At 35.3% G+C, this 20993-nt stretch overlaps 1 protein-coding gene across 2 annotated transcripts in view; it reads left to right on the plus strand.

Annotated features, from left to right (window-relative positions):
- The first annotated feature begins 1671 nt into the window (after window positions 1-1671).
- Window positions 1672-20993, plus strand: part of LOC149814991 (haloacid dehalogenase-like hydrolase family protein) — a 44402-nt gene continuing 25080 nt past the window's right edge. For both annotated transcript variants that reach the window (XM_089990131.1, XM_089990132.1), the window contains exons 1-7: window positions 1672-2096; window positions 3327-3578; window positions 3718-3813; window positions 13979-14156; window positions 14270-14353; window positions 14433-14533; window positions 14713-14805. In XM_089990131.1, the coding sequence (XP_089846257.1) occupies window positions 1764-2096; window positions 3327-3578; window positions 3718-3813; window positions 13979-14156; window positions 14270-14353; window positions 14433-14533; window positions 14713-14805 (1137 nt within the window). In that variant the 5' untranslated portion in view covers window positions 1672-1763. The remainder of the gene's footprint in view (window positions 2097-3326; window positions 3579-3717; window positions 3814-13978; window positions 14157-14269; window positions 14354-14432; window positions 14534-14712; window positions 14806-20993) is intronic.

Raw genomic sequence — 20993 nt, forward strand, 5'->3', positions numbered from 1 at the left:
GAAACACTTGACTAGTGCTAAACTAACAAGTTTACCGGTGAAAGATGACTATAAACCAATATAGAGAGAGAAGAACAATTAATCAACAACTTCATTTCTTTCAAATCCACCCATAAAGGGATATAATATTTCACAAACTACAACAACAACAAGAGAAAGAAAAAAAATCATGAATCAGAATCAAACCGTGACTCTCTTTCACCCTGACGATCAATACTCAATTCCCTAAACAAAAGACCAAATTCAATCACCCTTTGTTCACTAATCCCCCACTCCCTGAATTGAAAACCCAACTCAATTTGCCCATAATCGTTAGTACCAAACTCCCTCAATCGAATATCCAATACAATTCCTCTCCGATCGTCAACATCCAGTGCCCCCTCTTCTCTGATTCAGAGAAAGGAAAAAAAAAACAAAAAAAAAGAGAACTCAATTTACACTACAAACCAAGCTACCAACACCACCAACGAGCGTCAATCATCCTCCTTTGGGAACAAAGTCAGCATCTTTCTCATGGGCATCCCCACCGTTGTCGTTGAATCCGACCCAAATTCATCCACCATGCCCCCAAACTCCCTCGTCTTCCCTATCACCATCTCCGTATAGTTTTTTGGATCGAAATGTGAGATAGTAAGTTTAGATGAGAAAAGAAGTGAGTATTGATTAATGACCTACTTCAGGGGGTTCCTCAAACCTCTTTAGTTGCATTGCAGAGGCAAGAGTTGAAGAATTTAACCTTTCTTGGGTAGCCGTTATTCAGCTTTAACTGTCTCATTGGATTCTCAAACATGCTGAGAATCCAATGTGTAATGGGCCCTATCATTATCCTGGTGATGCACATCTTAATGGCCTACTAAATGGGTCATTGGGTCATTAGTGAATATGGTTCGAACCCAAGTAAGTCAAAACCCAAACCTAACTTTGAGGAGCTGGTATCATACGTAGACCCAGGCCATCGAGTCTCCCATAAGAAAAAACATACTTAGGTTCTATAAGGATTGCATGAACTGATCCAGACACAGTAAAATAATATTTTTTTACATTGAAAACTCAAGAACCGTAATCGTCGGACCCGAGTCTGGTCCATACCCAGCTCCATATACTAATAAGACTCTTCAGCCGGATTTAGTTTTGTCTCCTTTTATTGCCAAACCCTGACCCTGTAGAGTTTTGTACCAGTCGGGTCCAGGTCAAACATGACCAATTGACACCCCTGGTAATAGTGGGGCCCACAAAGAATGCTAAAAGTCAGGGTTTTATATGTAAAACGTGCAAAATGATACGATCTGATTGAGCCGAACCTAGATCCGACAAAGAACACTGATCTAATTTGAATCGAAATAGTAAAATCAGAAATTGGCCCGAATATGCGATCGGACCTTATTTCAAGATCCATATGCTCGATCCATTTGCACCACTAGGTTAAGGGAACAATAGATAGCTAAAAGTTCCACGACTTTAACTTTCAATATCCAGATTACATTAAAAGTAAGTTCTGCAGTTTCTTTGCCACGTTTAACAAAAAAAAGCAAAATATTCCAAAATAACCTCAAACATTATGGTTAATTTGAGTAGCCACAAAGTTTTGCAAAAAACTGGCAACCTATGACCTTAAGACTTGACATATGGGTGTTTTCCTGGTCATCAAGTCGTTGCTCTTATTTTGTGCCCGCCCGAAAACGAGAGGCAACGAAGCAGAAAAACGAAAAGCCTTCTCTCTCTCTTTCTCTCTCTATTATCCGCGAGGTTTTCCGGTTACCTCGATGGCTCGAGTCGTCATCTCAAGGGCCCTCCCTCTGGCCGCGAGGCTCCCGCGCAGCGACCTCCGGACGCTCGCTCGCATGAGCTCTGCCGCATTCGGTCCGTCCTCCTCCCTCTCGCGGGAGCCCCTTCATTCCCGGCCATTCTTCACCTGCCGGGACTCTCACTCCTTCCCGAGGCCGAGGACGCTCGTCTGGCCGATCGCGTCCGTGCGCGGCTTCCGCAAGACACGGCGACGCACGCTCGCCCGGAAGAACTCTTCCAGGGAGAGGCAGTTGGAGCTCGACGTGAGGATCTGCCTCGAGGAAGAGTTGCCGGACGATCCCGAAGTTCTGGTAATCGAAATCACCGCCTTTTTCGATGTTTTTCAGCATTCTTTTATGGAAGGATTCGGTTTCCTTCGACAATTTGATTTTGAGTTTGGTGATAGTTTTGTATTCATGGCTTCGGTTGGGCATTCTAGGGCTCGGATTGTGCTTATAATGTACTGGATGGATGATTCTGTTTGGCTCGTGTGTCTATGTTTTCTTGTTGATCGGTTCTTTTTTTGGAGGAAGTTATGTTTGTTTATCGTGATATAAGTAAATTATATGGACAATCATGTGAACATTTTCTTGATTTTCCAATTTCATTGACTTAAAAATCAAAATTTTACGAAACCTTTTCCACAATAGCATACTGAAAAGCTTACAAGTTATCATAAAGCACAAAAAGATAAGGACGAGCAGAAAATCGGATTTACAATATAAAAACAAATGCCAAGTGAAAAATTCGTGAAATGATCACAATTCATGATATTACCAAATAATTTTCAAAATGGAAATATCATGAAAAGTGATCTGATATTTACCTTTAATATTATTTTTAACGTATCACAATAATACCATGGTATTTATTCTGAATGCCACTGATATTTATGACTAAAATTCCTGAAACGAACAATTCATATGATTAACTGTTTGAGTGTTCAACACATTAAATGTAACAACATATTGATTAAAATGAACCTAAATTAGTGAAGAACAAATATAGATTTGGTAGGAAGTAGGCCATACGAGGCACATGATTGTGCAATAGATTATTCTTTAGAGTTGCACATGCGGAGAAGTTTGTGAAAGACACAAGCTTTGGCTTGAGATAGCCCAAGATTTCGAGTTGCAAAAAAGTAACAAAGAAACTTCTTAATGCAGTTTGATGATTGCAAGGAAGTTTTCTGCTAAATTCCTCATCGAACACGTGATGTACTAAATAAACTATAGGGATCGCATTTTTTTTGGGTCTGATTTGCAAAACATGCAATGAAAACTAAACCTGTAGGTTCTGAACTTGGTTAGGAGAAACCAACTAGTCTTGGTGTTCCTGTCAAGAGTAAGAAAGAAAAGAAAGTCCTCATTGTTACACTGAGTTGGATCAACAGGTTTCATGCATTTTCTCAAGAATAGCCCTTGATTCTTTGATTGGATTCAATTTGAACACTGAAATTATTTAAGATAGATTCTGTGTCTTGGAATAGAATTTCTTATGCCTTGACTGATCAAGGATTTTTAATTAATCCACTTTTGCAGAGCATAGCAGAAATTCTTCGACTAAATGCTCCAATGGCTATGAAGATAGCATTTGATGGGCTGAAAGATTCAGATTATAAAACAAGAGACAAATCTATAGATGACGTTGGCAGCTTTGAAAAGGTTGAGCTGTCTGTAGTGCTTTGCAATGATGATTTCATTCAAAAACTTAATAAAGACTGGAGAGATGTGGACCATGCTACTGATGTGCTCTCAATGTCGCAGCATATTCCAGGATTTAATCTACCTATTGTAAGCACATCTCATGCCTAAAAAAGTTTTTTTTTCTTTTCATTTTTCTGTTGGAAGCTGTGATTTAAGTGGCATGCTGTTGAGTGATGATCTAACGTTTTTTAGTTTCTTAGCTAATATATAACAATTGCTTCTGCAGCTTATGCTGGGTGATGTCGTCATTTCTGTTGAGACTGCTGCAAGACAAGCTGAAGAAAGAGGGCATTTACTTCTTGATGAGATACGCATCTTACTGGTTGGTTTCATCTCTTTTTCCTTTCACTTTGTGCATGTCCATTTTGGTTCTTGATAAATCATTATCTCAAGCTGTTTATATATGCCTGTTATGTGCTAGAATTGGTATGCTATTTTTAGTTACTTTTACCATGCTACCTGGAAAGGTTATCAAAAAAATGGCAATGCTGTGAGAGACTATCAACAAGTCTTTGTGACAGCATTTCTCATATGTCAGATGCTCTTATGAAGTACTTGTTGAGGCATAATGCAACAACTGGAACATTTCGATACTTTCTTTTTCTTTTTTGGGAAGACATTTTGGTACTTGTGTATAGAAAACTGCATGCATATATAGGTTATGATTGGGAATGCTTATTATTATTACTATAGGTGATGTTTTTGGTCTTTACTTCTTTTCAATGTTAGGAGTGTAAGGAAATGAAGACCTCCAACAAAATCCAAATCACCAACGTGGACACACAAAAGAGCCACACAAATGCCTCACTCAAAAAACCCACAAAGGGGCACACAAGAGGCTCACAATATAACAAATAATATCTTTATTGATTTTCAAATATGCAAGAAGCATATTTGTAGAGAGGGGGATCTCCCCTATTTATATACAAGAGAGAGCACTAAAGAGGGACTAAAAAATAGTCGTTGGAGCTAGGCCAACGGCTCTATTTGTAGCCGTTGGACTAGCTCCAACGGCTAGAAGACTTGACTAGTTCAATTCTAGTTCAAATCAAACTAGAATAAAAGAAGAAAAATTACAAAAAGAAAGAATAATACTTACATCTAAAATAAAAATATATACACATATATAATACATATATATACACATATATAATACATATATATATACACACATGTATATACGTATATAATACATATACATACATGTATATGTACACATAAATACACACACATCCCTCTCTCTCTCTCTCTCTATATATATACAATGTAACACTCCCCCTTAAACTTACGGTATAATAACCAAAAGTTTCCCTCAGCGAGAGGTTTGGTGAAGAAATCTGCTAACTGATATTCTGATGTAATATACGGCAAATCAATAGTCCCACGTAGATACTCCTCTCGTACGCAGCAACAACCCATCGCAATATGTTTAGTGCGTTTATGAAATGTATGATTGCTGACAATGTAGATCATACTCTTGTTGTCACACCATATTCGCGAGGCTCCATTCACTTGACCTCCCATATCGGCCAACAATCTTCTGAGCCAAACCACTTTCATCATTGTGGTAGCCATAGCTCGGTTTTCAGCTTCGATTGACGAGAGTGAGACTTTTTGTTGCTTCTTGCATCGCCACGAAATCAAAGATTCACTTAAAAAAACACAAAAAACCGTGGTTGAGTGTCTGTTATTGGGTTCACCTCCACAATGAATATCAATATAAGCAATTAAATATAATATGAAAGAAGTAGATAAGAAAAACCTTGATAAATAGAAGCCTTGATATTATCTAATACGAAAGACTGCTCCCATATGAACAGAAGTGGGAGCATGTTGCTGAAATTGGCTAGTTATGTGAACTACGTGCACTATACCAGGTCTCGTAATTGATAGATAAGAAAGTGCCCAAATAAGCTGTTTGTACGAAGTCAGATTTTCAAGAGGTTCTCCATTATCAATTTTCATCTTGGCATTGTCAACCAAGGGCGTGTCAACCTTTTTATCATCAGAGATTCTAGACTTGAAAACAATATCTAGAGCAAATTTAGACTGAGTTAATAGGTAACCTCTAGAAGAATAAGCAACTTCAATTCTAAGAAAATATTTTTAAAGCTGTTTCATCACCACCTCGTTTCCCCAACTTCTCTCATTTTTATAATATTTTTTATTTTATTTTTCGGTAATTTTTTTTCATGAGAGTTTTTCTTGCTTTCAAATGTGCTCTAAGAGTAAGTTCGAAAGTGAAAAAAATAAAAAAATACACAAAAAAAATGATAACTTTTTCAATCATTTCAGGATTTTTTAAAAAAAAAAGTTTTAAAAAAAAGTTTTTTAAAAAATGTGATTTTTTATAGAAAAACTTCTTTCACTTGAATGAGTGAAAGAATGTGGACACTTTTTTTCTATCAAGAATTTCAAATAAGTCATTTCAAAATGTTTTTGAGGAGTTTTTTAATGTTTTCAACTCCATGTTTGTCCCCAACGGTATTTGTCCACATAGAGGAGAAGAATAATAGTACCTGCATCAGAAATCTTAACAAACAGTGCTGTGTCAGTCAAACAAGATTGAAACCCAAATTCAAGCACAACTTGACTAAACTTGTCATACCAATCTTTTAGGTCTTGTTTAAGACCATAAAAAGCTTTATCCAAATGAAGAGTTTTTCCTTTAGGGATAGTTACACCAGTTGGTGCTTCCATGTAAACTTTTTCAACAATTTTTTTATTGAGAAATGCATTTTTAACGTCCATTTGATACATAGGCCATTTTATAAGAGAGGCTAGAGTTACTACAGTCCTAACTGTGATCATCCTAGCAACTGTGACAAATGTTTCTTTATAATCTATACCATATTCTTGAGAGTATCCCTTGACAACTAATCTGACTTTGTATCTTTCATGGGCTCCACCACTCTTAGTTTTTACCTTATACATCCATGTACAACCTATCAGTTTCTTTCCTTGGATAATGTCTTGAATAGTCCAAGTATTAGCTCTTTTTAAGGCTTCTAGCTCTGCTCTCATGGCTTCTACCCATTTAGAATGTTCCTTTGCTTGAGCATAGGTTGATGGTTCTATATAGGAATATATTAATGCAATGTAAGCTTGGTACTTAGGTGAAAAGAGTCATAAGACACAATTTTTTCCGGAGGTTTTGAGATTCTAGATGACCTTCTAGTTTGTATTTTCGTTTGGTTTTTAATATTAGAATATCTTTCAAGTGCACATGGATGTTTAGAATTACTACTCCTAGAATATTGTGTACAATTTTGATCCTCACAGGATTGTTCTTCTCTAATCTCATTATCATGAGATTCTTCATTCACCACATCATTATTTAGTTTGTGGTCACAATCATCATATTTTGGAATTAAATCCAACAAAAAAATACTTAGTTATTTTCTTAGACGTTTCAAATTCAAAGAATCTTTTCTTTTCTAAAAAATACACTTTTCTTGAAACATATAGTTTTTTATTTTTAAAATCAAAACATGTATAACCTTTTTTGGTTACTTGCATACTCCAAAATAACACAAAAGAATAGCACAGGGAGAGAGTTTATCATTTTTGTTAGTAAAGACAGAACATTTACACCAAAAAGCTCTCAATCTAGAATAATCAGGGATTAATTTGAAAAGCTTTTCAATTGGTGACACATTTTGCAAAAAAGATGATGACATTCTGTTGATTAGGTAAAAAGACAGTCAATGTAGCTTCCGCCCATAAATCTTTTGGTACTTGGTTTGCTATAAACAAGGTTCTTGTTGTTTCTATAATATGCTTATGCTTCTTTTCAGCCAAACCATTTTATTGTGGGGTGTAAGGACAAGATTTTTGATGCGTGATGCCATTCAAGTTTAGGTAATCTTTAAATTCTTTTGATAAAAATTCTTCTCCTTAATCAATGTGAAAGATAAAAATATCATTTTTAAATTTATTTTTAACCAAATTGTGAAATATTTGAATATGTAAGAAAATTCAGATTTATGTTTAAGGAAATAGATCCAAGTATGCCTAGAAAAATCATCTACAAAAATTACATAATAAGCAAATCCACCTTTAGATATCACAAGCGCCGGGCCCCAAACATCCAAATGTATTAACTCAAGCGGTCTAAAAGAAAATAAAAGTTCTTTCTTGAAATGATAATCTCTTTATTTTGCCAAGAATACAATATTCACAAGTATAAAGTTTTCAGAATTAGATTTTTTTTCAAATTTGAAAAATACTAAATTTTTGCCAAGCCTTTTATGCCACAAATTCAAATCTAATTTTTAAACACTACAACAAAAAGTATTCTTATCATTTCCGAAAAATCCATGTAGTATAAGCCTCCTTCTCTATAGCCTTTCCCTATCAACTTCCTTGAACGGTGATCCTGCACCCAACGACGATTACAGAAGAAAACATTACATCTATGGTTAGATATTTGAAAACATCCATGCTTTGCTTTTTATAGTGTGGTAGTTTGTAGGTATGAACATAGTTTTTCGGCCTAGATACGGCTAGTACTGAGTCATCAGCACTCTTAGTAGTCTACTTCTTAAGCTTATTTTCTTCCATGCTTAACTCCTCAATTGTGTCATCAATAGAAGGGACTTTCTCTTTATGAACAAGGGCCAACTTTGTGAACTCAAATCAAGTCTTAGACAATTCACAAATTGATAGTAGTGCTCCACATCCATTTGTTTTTGGCGGAGTTCTATATCCTTGAGGCAATGCCATCTTGGCTCAATAAGAGCTAACTCTTACTAAAGATCGGATAATTCACTATAAAATTCTCTAATGCTTCTTTGCCCTTGGGTCATAGTTCTAATTTTATCTTGTAAATTGCACACATAAGCAATATCCTTAAGGGAATACATTTTATTGAGGTATTACCAAACTTTATTTATATGCTCAAACTTTCTAAGACTTGAGCATTTTTTGATATCAACACTATTAATGAGCCAAGACATAATGTTGGCATATCTCATCTTTCATTTTTTTTATTTTTTCTCATAAACAACTTGAACTTTAGATTTTTCACCCTCTGTAAGAGAAAGTTCCTTCTTGTTCTCTACCTTAGTGAGAATTAATTTAGGCTCTGGATCAAATCCATCCACTAGTCCCCACAACCCTTTTCCCTAAATATGGTGCTTCACGATTGAAGACCATGTTACATAGTTAGAATCATTAAGTTTCACGGGCATAATGGTGACAATTTCTTTGTCATCCATATAGAGAGATAAAAGATGTAGAGAGAAAGAACAAAAAGTGGCAAGCACAATCACTCCAAAAAGATTTGAAGTAGAGGAAACACCAATCTAGCACCATCAAAGGATCACACAAACACTTTGATTTGAATCTTCAAGTGCGTAACCACGATTCCACAAACATCAACATGTAAGCTTAGAACCACCAAGCTCTAATACCATGTAAGGAAATGAAGACTTCCAACAAAGTTCACCAAATCACCAACGTGGACACACAAAAGCGCCACACAAATGCCTCACTCACAAAACCCACAAAGGGGCACACCAAATAATATCTTTATTGATATTCAAATATGCAAGAAGCATATCGGTAGAGAGGGGGATCTCCCCTATTTAGATACAAGAGAGAGCACTAAAGAGGGACTCACAAATATAGTCGTTGGAGCTAGTCCAACGGCTCTATTTGTAGCCGTTGGACTCCAACAGTTAGAAGACTAGTCAACATTATGTTGACTAGTTCAATTCTAGTTCAAATGAAACTAGAATAAAAGAAGAAAAACTACAAAAAGGAAGAAAAATATTTACATCTAAATATATATATATATATATAATACATATATATATGTACAATTTAACAAGGAGAGCCAAGGAATGTAGTGCGTTGCAGAACAATTAATGTCGATCATATTGTTTGTTGACTCCTGCTATCTAGGGAACAATATTAAGAGATAACACATCTGGGTCTGGATCTAGATCTAGATCTCGATCCAGATCCAGGCATGGAAACTTATCTGACGTGAACCTCTGTTTCTCTATTATGCTGAGACTCCTTACTGTTCTGGGTTTCTTTTGTTATTCTCTTCTTGTTGTGTTGGGACTTGTAATTCTTATCTTGTAGACTTTGAATCCTACATAAACACATACTGTTTCTATATATTGGAATCCATAGACCCACATTCCCTTATTGGTCATAGTGGAATACAAGGAGCAGCAGCCCAACCTTAACACCTTCTCTTCTTCTTTGTTTGTGCTCTGGATCACCTAGTGATACCTATTCTATTATGGTATCAGAGTTGGAGTGTGTTTGATCACGTCCATTAAGGTACGTCTTAAGAGATCTTGGGTTTTCTTTTTCTGTTTGCCTCTTTTCGAGTTTCTTTTCTCTAAATTCCCTTTTTGTCACAAGCCTTTTCTTCTCCTTATTCTTTCTCTTAATTTTTTTCTCATTAAAAATATTCCCAATCTGTTTTAACAGCTGTCATATATCCTTGGTCTAAAATTAATTTTCTGAGCTCCAGTTTTTATGTCATTCCTTGTTTCTTTCTTCTTCTCTTGGTCCCATAAAATATTTCAGCAACTAGGGATGGCAGTGGACTATGGCGGAGGTGGGGGACAAAGTCTCCACCCCTGCCCTGTTTCAAAATTCTGCCCTCCATCCTTGCCTCCATCTCTGTTTCATGTCCTCCATCCCCAGTCCAAACGAGGCGGGGCGGGGTGGGGCCCTGTTTCTCCCCGATCCACTGCCATCCCTAAAGGTATTTTAGTAATGGGGATTGGTGCGGGGGCGGGGGCGGGGGCGGGGGCGGGGGCGGGAGAAAGAGTAAGTCCATCCCCGCCTCCATCCCCACATGGGTTTTGATTTTAACCTTTATTCCTGCCTCCATCCCAGTTTCATGTCCTCCATCCTCGGTCTAAACGGGGCGAGGTGGGGCCCCGTTTTTCCCTGGTCCACTGCCATCCCTGTCAACAACCTGTTATTCTTGGCACCTTGTTTTTGTAATGAAATATGTGAAAATACAAAACAAGAGCCTCTAAGGGCTTATGTAATATCTCATAAATTTTCCATAATTTTTAAGCTTAAAAATATAATTTCAAATTAAATATTTATATTTAATATGATAGAATTGTGGAAAATATTTAAATATGAGTTGACGTCAACCTAGGTTTGGACATGGTCCAGAGCTCACTGATAAGAGCTATATATGTTAAGAAAAATCTACAAATTTATTTGTTTTTAAACTTTAAATTCAAGCGAAATTCAGGTTAAAATCAAGTGAAATTCACGCAAAATTCAGGAGCGAAATAGATCTAAGACCATAGTTAGATCCGTTTCGGAACGTAGATCTCATATGAGATCTGTTTTATCGAAATCGGATATCGGTTGGTTAAAAAATACATTTTTCTAAATTGACCAACCTCTATTTTTGGGTCTTTCCTGGTTTTGATCAGACTCGACCCGCTCTATTGGACCAATGTTAATATGAATCTAGACCTAGTCCATGATCCATATTGACTAGGACCCGGTCTATGTTGAGATCCGATTAGAATTGGATATGAATTTGGATCATGGGTCCAACTCGGATCCATAATTTATCCATACTCTTTTTAAAACTAAAATGAATTTAAAACTTTAAAAACAAAAAGTTGAATTTAAAGAGAAAGGATGAGGTAGAGTTCTACCTCCCCACTTGGCTTTCTAGAAGGGGGCGTCCTCCCCCCCTAATGTGGAATATTCCGCAGGATATGGTTTAAAAAAAAAACTAAATAAATAAAATATATTAGATAATTAAAGTGAGAGGTTAGTTTAGGGGTAGAGTTCTACCTAAACCTCTAGAAGGGGGCATCACCCCCTCTAGAGGCCTCTCATGTATAAAAGAGGTTGAGAACCTCTCTCTCTCTCTCTAGCATCGTCCCCTAGAGAGAGAGAAAGAGAAGAAGGAAAAAAAACACTGAATACAAAAGTATTGTTGGCATGTTGCAATATCTCACCTTCACAAGGCTCAATGTTGTGCATGCAGTAAACCAATTATCTTAGTTCATGCTTCAACCGAGAACTACCCATATAGAAGCAGTGAAATGAATTCTCAGGTATTTAAAGGGTACTTTGGGAGATGGCTCGCTCTATAAGAAGAAAGATTGTAGGGAAGATCTTATAGTTATGGCCTATGCCTATGTTGTCTGGGTAGGAGATCCAGATGAAAAAGATCAATTTCACGCTATTGTATATTTATTGGAGGTAATCTTTTTTGTTGGTCCACTTGTAAACAATGAGCTAGAGCTCGATCAAGCACAAAAGCTGAATATGGATCCATGGCAGTAACAACCTCGAAGTTGACGTGGATTAGAATCCTATTACATGAACTGGACGAAACAGTCCGAAGATTCATTTTATTTTGTGACAATTAGAGTGCCATCAAAATCTCATTAAATCATGTTTATCATTGAACGACCAAGCATACGGAGATTAATCAGCACTTTATCTGAAGTAAAATTCAAGATGGTGAAGTTCCAGCCAGATTCATCGGTTCAGAAAATCAGATTGCAAACCTCTTTACCAAGGGTTTGACAAAGCAAATATTTTGGTATTTGAAGTCCAAGTTGTCCATTTTGATCACCATGTACAACTTGAGGGAGGCTATTAAGAGATAACACATCTAGGTCTGGATCTAGATCCATATCCAGGGTTGAAAACTTATCTGACGTGAACCTCTGTTTCCCTATCGTGCTGAGACTCCTTGCTGTGTTGGGTTTCTTTTGTTAATTGCTTCTTGTTGTGTTGGGACTTGTAATTCTTTTCTTGTAAACTTTGTATCCTACACAAACACATGTATTGTTTCTATATATTGGAATCCATAGACTCACTTTCCCTTATTGGGAATCGTGAAATACAAGGAGCTGCAGCCCCAGCCTCAACGTCTTCTCTTCTTCTTCTTCTTTGTTTGTGCTCTGGATCACCTAGTGATACCTATTCTATTAAATAGCTGCATGTGAGATTCTGAAGTCTGGCCCCTCTTTCTTCTTACTACATTATTTAGTTGTGGGCACACAAACATGCTTAATATGACATGAGATTCATAAATTAGAGACTGGAACATGACTATATATATCATAGTCACAGATAATGGCGATATTTTCAAAATATCATGATGTTAGCGCTGTAAATTCAGCAAACGATAATATAGGTAAATTATCGTGACATTTTGAAAATATCGCCAATTTGATAATATCGTGATATTATCACCAGAATATCGCAATATTATCAATTAGTTTTACTGTTTTTATTTATTTTTTACATTTTAAATATGTTTTCTTCTTTCTTTTACAATTTTTACTTATTTTTTTTATTATTTATGTATTTTTTGTCTAAACATGATGTTTTTTTTACTTATTTTTGTTATTTTTTAAGCCCCAAGATATTTCTGAGATTTATCACCAAACCTATAATATTGCGAGAAATAGCCTCGCCGAGATATAGCTGATACCGATATTTGTGACTATGATACATATATATATATATATATATATATATATATATATATATATATAGAGAGAGAGAGAGAGAGAGAGAGAGAGAGAGAGAGAGAGAGAGAGAGAGAGAGAGAGAGAGAGAGAGAGAGATTCAAAATACTTAATTGAAAGCAATAAAGTATGGATATAATCTTAAAGTGCAAATTCTTGGGCAAAAATTCTAAGCCAACTACTTATAAGTTAAAAATTGAAAGGAAATCAATGGCAATTTTTAAAAAGAGGAAAACCCAAGTGGTTGAAAATGTTGAGGTTAGGCACATAGTGTTTGATCATTCCAACATAGATTTGGCAGTGTCCATGAAATATTGCATCCAGTTTTGTTTCATATCGGCATGAGTGGCACACTTGATACATATTCATTTTTAGATTAATTATGATAAGTAAATAAGCATATATATATATATATATATATATATATATAGGGTAAATGTTTGCTACAATCTACTTAGCAAACATTTTTTTTGGGTCCAAATGATCTCATAGATGTGATCTACTTGTTTTAGTGGGAACCGGCTTTTGAATCGCCAGAATCTGACCTGTGTACAGTGTTTTCCGGTGATGCAAAAATTGACATCTATGAATGCATTGATTTTTCCTGACTCAAAAACATGTTTTTTCATAAAAAAAAATGATCCAAGGGTCGTTTCCCACTAAATCGAGCATGCTGAACACATATACAAAGTTAGATCAAGTCAAAAAAACTTGCATTGTGAAATTCCATCTAGATTATACCTACAATCAACTGTATTAAGCATAAACCCATATTTATATATATATATATATATGTACATATGAGTTGTGGTAGCTGAGTTGATGTAAATTTATTAAGCACTTTGTTTATTGTTTTCTATTTTTCCTTTACTCTTCTTAGTGTTCTTTTGGAATTTGGATAATGATGGGTAGGAGTTACCTGCATGTTATGTTTCTGATCTAGTTCGTGGTCTTATATATGTACTCAAGCAACCTATGCTAGATCATGTGCAGGTTCATGGTCTGCTGCATCTTCTAGGATTTGATCACGAGATAAGTGATGAAGCTGAAGCTGAAATGGAAAAGGAGGAAGAAGTTATTTTGAAGAGTCTTGGCTGGAAAGGGAAAGGTCTGATCAATAGTGCTTATGATGCAATAGCAGATGAAAACAACCTGGTGGAAAATTCAGATGGTATTGCCATCCATTCTTCCTGTACTATGTCAAATTCAATCTTCATTTTGTGGTATTATTTGAGCTAGAAATGAGTGAGTTCCAAGTGAATTTGCAGTTGAGAACCTGTGCAGGTCATTGTGTGAAGGATGTGAAGAAAGAAGGCAGCCTTCGATTTTATAAGCCCAAGTTCAAATATATTTTCTGCGATATGGATGGTAAGCTTGGACTACATATTATATGCTTGGAATGAGTCCTATTTGTGGAGATTAGCTTGTAATTTTCTGCTTTTTACAGGAACACTGCTTAACAGCGAAAGCCAAATTACTCCAAGAAATGCTGAGGCTTTGAGGGAGGCGGTTTCTAGGGGTGTAAAGGTAGTCATTGCTACTGGAAAGGTTAGTTGTTACAGCTCCTTTTACTTATATTTCTGGGATATTTTATTCCTTGTTATGCTCAATGTTATCAAATAATCTTAGGTCCATCTAACTTTTTTCCAACATCAGTAACTTCATATAATGTGATGTAGCAAAACAGGTTCTTTATCAATTCTATTTGTTGTGTTATTTGTTGACAGACGCGACCTGCTGTTATAAGTGCTCTAGAAACTGTGGATTTAGCAGGGAAGAATGGAGTTGCTTCTGAATTCTCGCCAGGTGTTTTCTTGCAGGTTTTCTATGTCTTTTATGACTCATTGCTTACCTTCTTTTTATAAACCTCTTCATTTTTGCCAATAAAATATCTTTTAACAGATTCCTTCAGGATCCATCTCCATTTTCTTGCCTATGCCAGCCATCTTAGATATGTTGAAATTTTAGATTTTAGTTAAGAATCACACTTCGAACATTCTAAAGGTTATCTAGGGAAAAAATTTGCGGCAAATCTTTTTAGTCTATGATCATCAAAACTTTGTTATTTTTTGGTGAAAATGTAGTCTTTTTTCCTCCAATTTTTAATATGAAATCAGTAAACTGTATGTTAATGTCTTATTGTCAATACTTCCTTTCAATAACTTTTTAATAAATGAACAAGCAGAAAGGATTTGGATATTATGAGTAACCAAGAAACATGCTTCTGCTCTTCATAACCTAGTGTGCAATTCATATATTTAATTGATTATTTTGGATAAGGATTTAGTAACAAAACTTGTAGGAGATTTACTCTTTGAACAGAGGTTCTCTCTTCACGTCTACTTTCCTTCTCTTTTTCATCTATTCGTATCATACTAACCATATTTTTATATTTTGAGATTACTGCTCTCTTTAATAATATTGTGAATGCCTATGATTTGGCCTTCAGTTTCATAATGATGGTACTGTCCCACATCAAATGAATTAATTGTATGGTCTTCATCTGTGAATGGGGTGGACTACTGGTAAATTGAAAAATTAAATTCCAGATCTTCTAGTATGTGCATCCTCTGTTTTTAATATCTTGGTTTATCTTGGAAGTTAGCTGTAAAACCTTGGTGAAGAATGAAAAGCTCAGTAATATTACTTGATGGAGATGTCAAACCCAGAGTTACCGGAAATGCCTAGGCAAGTGGGGGAAGCGTCATTTTTTTGGGGAAGCGTGCTTCCCCCTCGCTTCCCCCCTTTTTTCTATTTTTTTGTATTTTTATTTTTATTTTTTAATTTTTTTTGCTTCCCCTCGCTTCCTAGGTCACTTCCGGTCACTTTCGAGACAGTTCCTGATTCACTTTTAAGTCGTCCCACGCTTCCCGCTTCCTAAAATTTTGAAAGTGCTTTGCTTCTGGCTTTCGCTTCCCGTATCGCTTTCCGTATCGCTTTCCGCTCCCGCTTCCTCAATTGACAACCATGGTCAAACCACTAACATGAAGATATAGGTGTCAACAACGGGGCATTGAGTCTAAAACATAACCACTGTGGTGTTGTGATTGTAATGAGATATATGGATTTATAAATCACAAGGCCTCTAAGGGCATACAAGATTACAAACACAAGGTGCACATGCACAAGTACACTTATGGGATAATACAAAAGCCAACAATGGCTACACAAAAGATAAAAAAATATATGTTTATTGAGCAAATGCTTGAGCTAAAAAGCATTAAGAATAAGGGGGGCCAACACCCCCATTTATACACAAATTAGAGGAGAGAGAGACCACATGGGTGTAATGAAACTAGCGGAAGCCCAACAATGCAAAACACACTTTAGAAGAGGAGCCAAGAACACAAGCACTCAAAGTGCATACGTAACCCCACTAAGGGGTAAAGAGCCAAAATGGCTAAACAAATATTATTGAGGAAGAGAAGTGGGTGAAAAACCCATACAATGCAAGAGGGAGAGCCCTCTTTTTATAGAGGAGAAAAAGGAGAGGGAGGGACCACATAGGGTCTCCCTTCTAGTCGTTGGGAGCCCCAACGACTAGAAGGTGGGGCCCCTAGTGGTCCTATTACAATGATAAAAAGAAAAGAAAAAAGAAAGAAAAAATAAAAGGAAAAGAAAAGTAAAATGAAAAGAAAAATTTAAAACTAAAAAATGCATGTAAAATTATATAAATACCCCTACCAGGTATTTGAATTATAAATATATGTATATATATATATATATATACTTATATATACACATGTATATATATATATTTACATATACATATTTTAACAATGGGAGCTCCCAACAACTCTATGGTCAAAAGACCATAGAGCCCATGCTCAATCTAAAAAAGAAAAAAATCTGTTCCTAATGGACAGTCCTATTACATGATGTAAAAAGACAAAATTGCCCTATAAGACATTACCTATTACAAAACTGTATATAACAAAATAAATAAATATATATTAATATATGCATATATATACATAAGTATATATTTACCCATATATATATTAACACTCCCTCTCAAACTTACGATGATGTTACCAAAAGTTTCTTGAGGAAAAAGATAAACTGAGTTGTAGGAAGAGCTTTGGTGAAGAAATCTGCAAGCTGGTACTCCAATATAACATACGACAACTCAATAGTTTCTCTTAGATACTTATCACACACATAATGACAATCCATCTCAATGTGTTTGGTTCACTTATGGAAGGTGTAGTTGAGATGATTACTCCTATGTCTCTGATAAGACTTCTTAGCCATACAAGCTCTATTGTTGTCGTAGCCATCACATAATATTCAGCTTTAGTTGAGGACACAGACACTTTTTGTTGCTTCTTGCATCTCCATAAAATTAGAGAATTTTTCCAAAAAACACAAAAGCCGATAGTTGAAACTCTTTCATTGCGATTTCCTCCTCAATCAACATTTGCATAAGCAAGTAAATTTAAAGAAGAAGATGAGGATAAGAAAAGTCCCTTGATTATGAAGTTCTTTATATATCTAATAATTCTTACTACAACACTCATGTACACAGTGGTTGGAGCTTGCTAAAACTCATTGACAGAGTGAACTATGTCTGGTTTGACAATAGATAAGTGAGTAACTCATTTAGTTGTTGATAAGGTGTGAGATCTTCGAGAAGAGTTTCATCTTCAAGCCTTAATTTTGCATTGATCACTTCAGGGGTTTCAACTTTCTTATCATCTGAAATGCGAGACTTAGCATAAATATCACCTAAAAACTTCATTTAAAAAAGAATATATCCTTTGGGAGAGTAAGTAACTTCAATACCTAAAAACCATCTTAAAAAACCCAAATCAAGCATATCAAAATTTTCTTTTAAAATATTTTTAATATCAACTTCCTGTTTGTCACTTTCAGTTATTATCATGTCATCTACATACATTATAATTATAACAACCTTAGAACCTATACCTTTGACAAAAAGAGCACTGTCGGTATAGCAAGAATGAAAACCCAAATGAGATATAACATTACTAAATCTATCATACCAAGCTGTAGGAGTTTGTTTAAGACCATACAAGGCCTTCTTAAGACTAAGAGTTTTACCTTTTTCAGCACCAAATCCCGACGGAGGATTCATATAAACCTCCTTATTTAATTCTCCATTGAGAAATGCATTTTCAACATCAAGTTGGTATACGGGCAATTTTTGAATAGATGCAACGACTATAAGAGTCCTAACACTAGTCATCCTAGCTACTTATGCAAAAGTTTCCTTATAGTTCATTCCGTATTCTTGAGAATATTTTTTTGGCACTAACCTAGCTTTATATATCTCTAAGGTCCCATCACTCTTGGTTTTGACTTTAAAAACCCATCCACAACGTATGACTTTCTTTCCTAAAGGTAATGAAACTACCTCCCAAGTCATGGCTTTCTTAAGAGCATCTAATTCTACATTTTTGGCTTCAACCCAATGTAGAATGTTTTTGGCTTCATTATAATGTGACAGTTCCTAATAGGATTGTAGGGCAATTAAACACGCCCTATAATTTGGTGACAAAGTGTTATAAGATACAAACCTATTTGGTGGGATAAATACACAATTTGATCTTTTAAGAGAGGTTTCTTCTATAGTAGAGTTATGTGTGTATTTTTCTAATGCACTTGGAGGATTTCTTTGCTCACGTCGAGTATATATTTGTATAGGTTTTTCAACATCGTCATTACTTAATGGTGATTCAACATTCTCATCATTAGAATGCTCGTTATCATTACCAACTAAGGTTTTTTCATTATCATTCAAAGAAATATCACAAGAGGAATTAACTTCTCTTGGTAAGAAATCAAATAAAAACATATAATCTACTTCTTCTTTCTCCTTAATTTTATCAAGCCCATTTTCATTTTCTAAAAAAGTAGCATCTTTAGAAACATACAGTTTATTATTCTTATAATCAAAACATCTATAGCCTTTTTTATTTTTCCCATAACCAATGAATGAAGGCACATTCAATAGCTTTTGGAGATAACTTATCTTTTTTATATAAGAGAACAAAACACTTACAACAAAAAATGCTCAAACGCTTAAAATTGAGTGTTCTTTCAAATAAATTTTTCATATGGAGAACTATTTTGTAAAGATGATGAGAGCATTCGATTTATTAAATAAATCAATGTTAGAATGGCATCGGGCCAAAAATTCTTTGGAATATCTTTTGAAATGAGTAGGGTCCGAGCGGTATCCATAATATGCCTATGTTTTCTTCCGACTAGCCCATTTTGTTGAGGAGTTCTTGGGCAAGATTTTTTATAACAAATTTTATTTTGTTTTAAATAATTTTGAAATTCATTGGACAAGTATTCACCACCCAAGTCGTGTCTAAGAATGAAAATATTGCTTTAAAATTGATTTTTGACAATCATATGAAATTTTTTAAAGAAAGAAAATACTTTGTACTTGAAATTGAGGAAGTAAATCCATACATATCTTATAAAATCATCAATAAATGTAATATAAAATAAGTAACCCCCTTTTGATATGACTGGAGAAGGTCCCCATACATCCGAATGTACTAACTCAAAAGGTTTTGTAGAAACAAAGGTTCTATTGGAAAATTGAGTAGATTTCATCTTTTCAAGAATACAATCTTTGCAAATGATATCTTTTTCATTACAATTTTTTTTCCCAAAGGGAAAAGATACATCTTTGAATAACTTGGATGTCCAAGTCTTTTATGTCAAGTTTTTATAACTTTATCTTGGACATAATTACAAAAAGATTTTGAAGAAAGATTTAAAGAGTCCATGAAGTAGAGATCTCTTCTCCTATGACCATTTTCAATCTGCTTTCTGGATCAGAGATTTTGTACAGAGCAACCCTTAGATGAGAAGGAGATTTCACATCCATGGTCGAAGATTTGAGAAACGAAAAAAAAAATTAAATTTAATGTTGGAATCACCTAACTTTTGTTATACAAAAATTTTGCGAATTTTTAGAATCTAAGGTTCCAATACTTTTGATTTGCAAAGATGTACCATTGACGGTAGAAACACAAGATAATTTTGTGTTAATGCATATATCGAATAAAATATTTTCACATGGTGTCATATGAAAGGCGGCTCCCGAACCAAGAATCTAAGAGCACATACCTGGAGGAGAGGATGAAGCTATTGTGGCACCCAAAGTTGATGGAGATTTGGGTAATTGTTGAAGTACCTTCGATAGTTGAGAAATAGAAAACGATTCTTTAGCCTCCCTCTTTGGTGCGGATTCTTCAACGGAAGCTACTTTGGACTCGGGGTTGTCATTAAGCTTTGGACAATTGGGTCTTATATGTTCTGTCTCATTAAAATAGTGACAAGTGACTTTTCTACCTCCGCTATAGTTATTATTTTCTCTATAGTTATTTTGCCTCCTAAAGTTGGGAGGCCTATAAGATTTCACATGGTTGCCGAGTTTAGATACCGCCAATACTTCATCTCCTCCTTTACCCATACCAAGACGAGTTTCTTCTTGGCATACTTCGGCAACCACATCTTCTAAAGAGGTTTAAATCTATGGAGAATAAAAGATCTAACTTGTTCAAACTCGGGGCAAAGCCCATACAAGAATTGAAAAAATTGTTCTCTTTCTATTTGTTGGCGCCTAAGTTTCACATATTCCATCAGAACACACATAAGTTCTAAAAGTGTCAATTCATCCCATAAAGGGGGATAGAGCACTAAAAAAATCTTGGACACTCAAGTCTCCTTGCTTGATAATCCTAATCGTTTCTTGCAAGTAGTATTGTCTTGCAAGATCTTTTTAGGTATACATACCTTTCATAAAAACCCATGCCTCATTAGCTTTACGGAATTTAGCAATATTGACATATATTTTAAGCTCAACATTATTCATAAACCATGCCAGAATTTTTGCATGGTTATTCTCCCATTCTTCTACCTTAGAATGATGGTCTTCAATAGCCTTGATTCGAGCATCTCCTTCTAGAGCCTTCTCTTGATTTCCTTCTAATTTGGTGAGCTTGAGTTGAGGCTCAGGGATAGT

This window comes from Nuphar pumila, chromosome 15, assembly GCF_984573655.1.
Source record: "Nuphar pumila chromosome 15, dmNupPumi1.hap1.1, whole genome shotgun sequence".
Taxonomy (NCBI): Eukaryota; Viridiplantae; Streptophyta; class Magnoliopsida; order Nymphaeales; family Nymphaeaceae; genus Nuphar; species Nuphar pumila.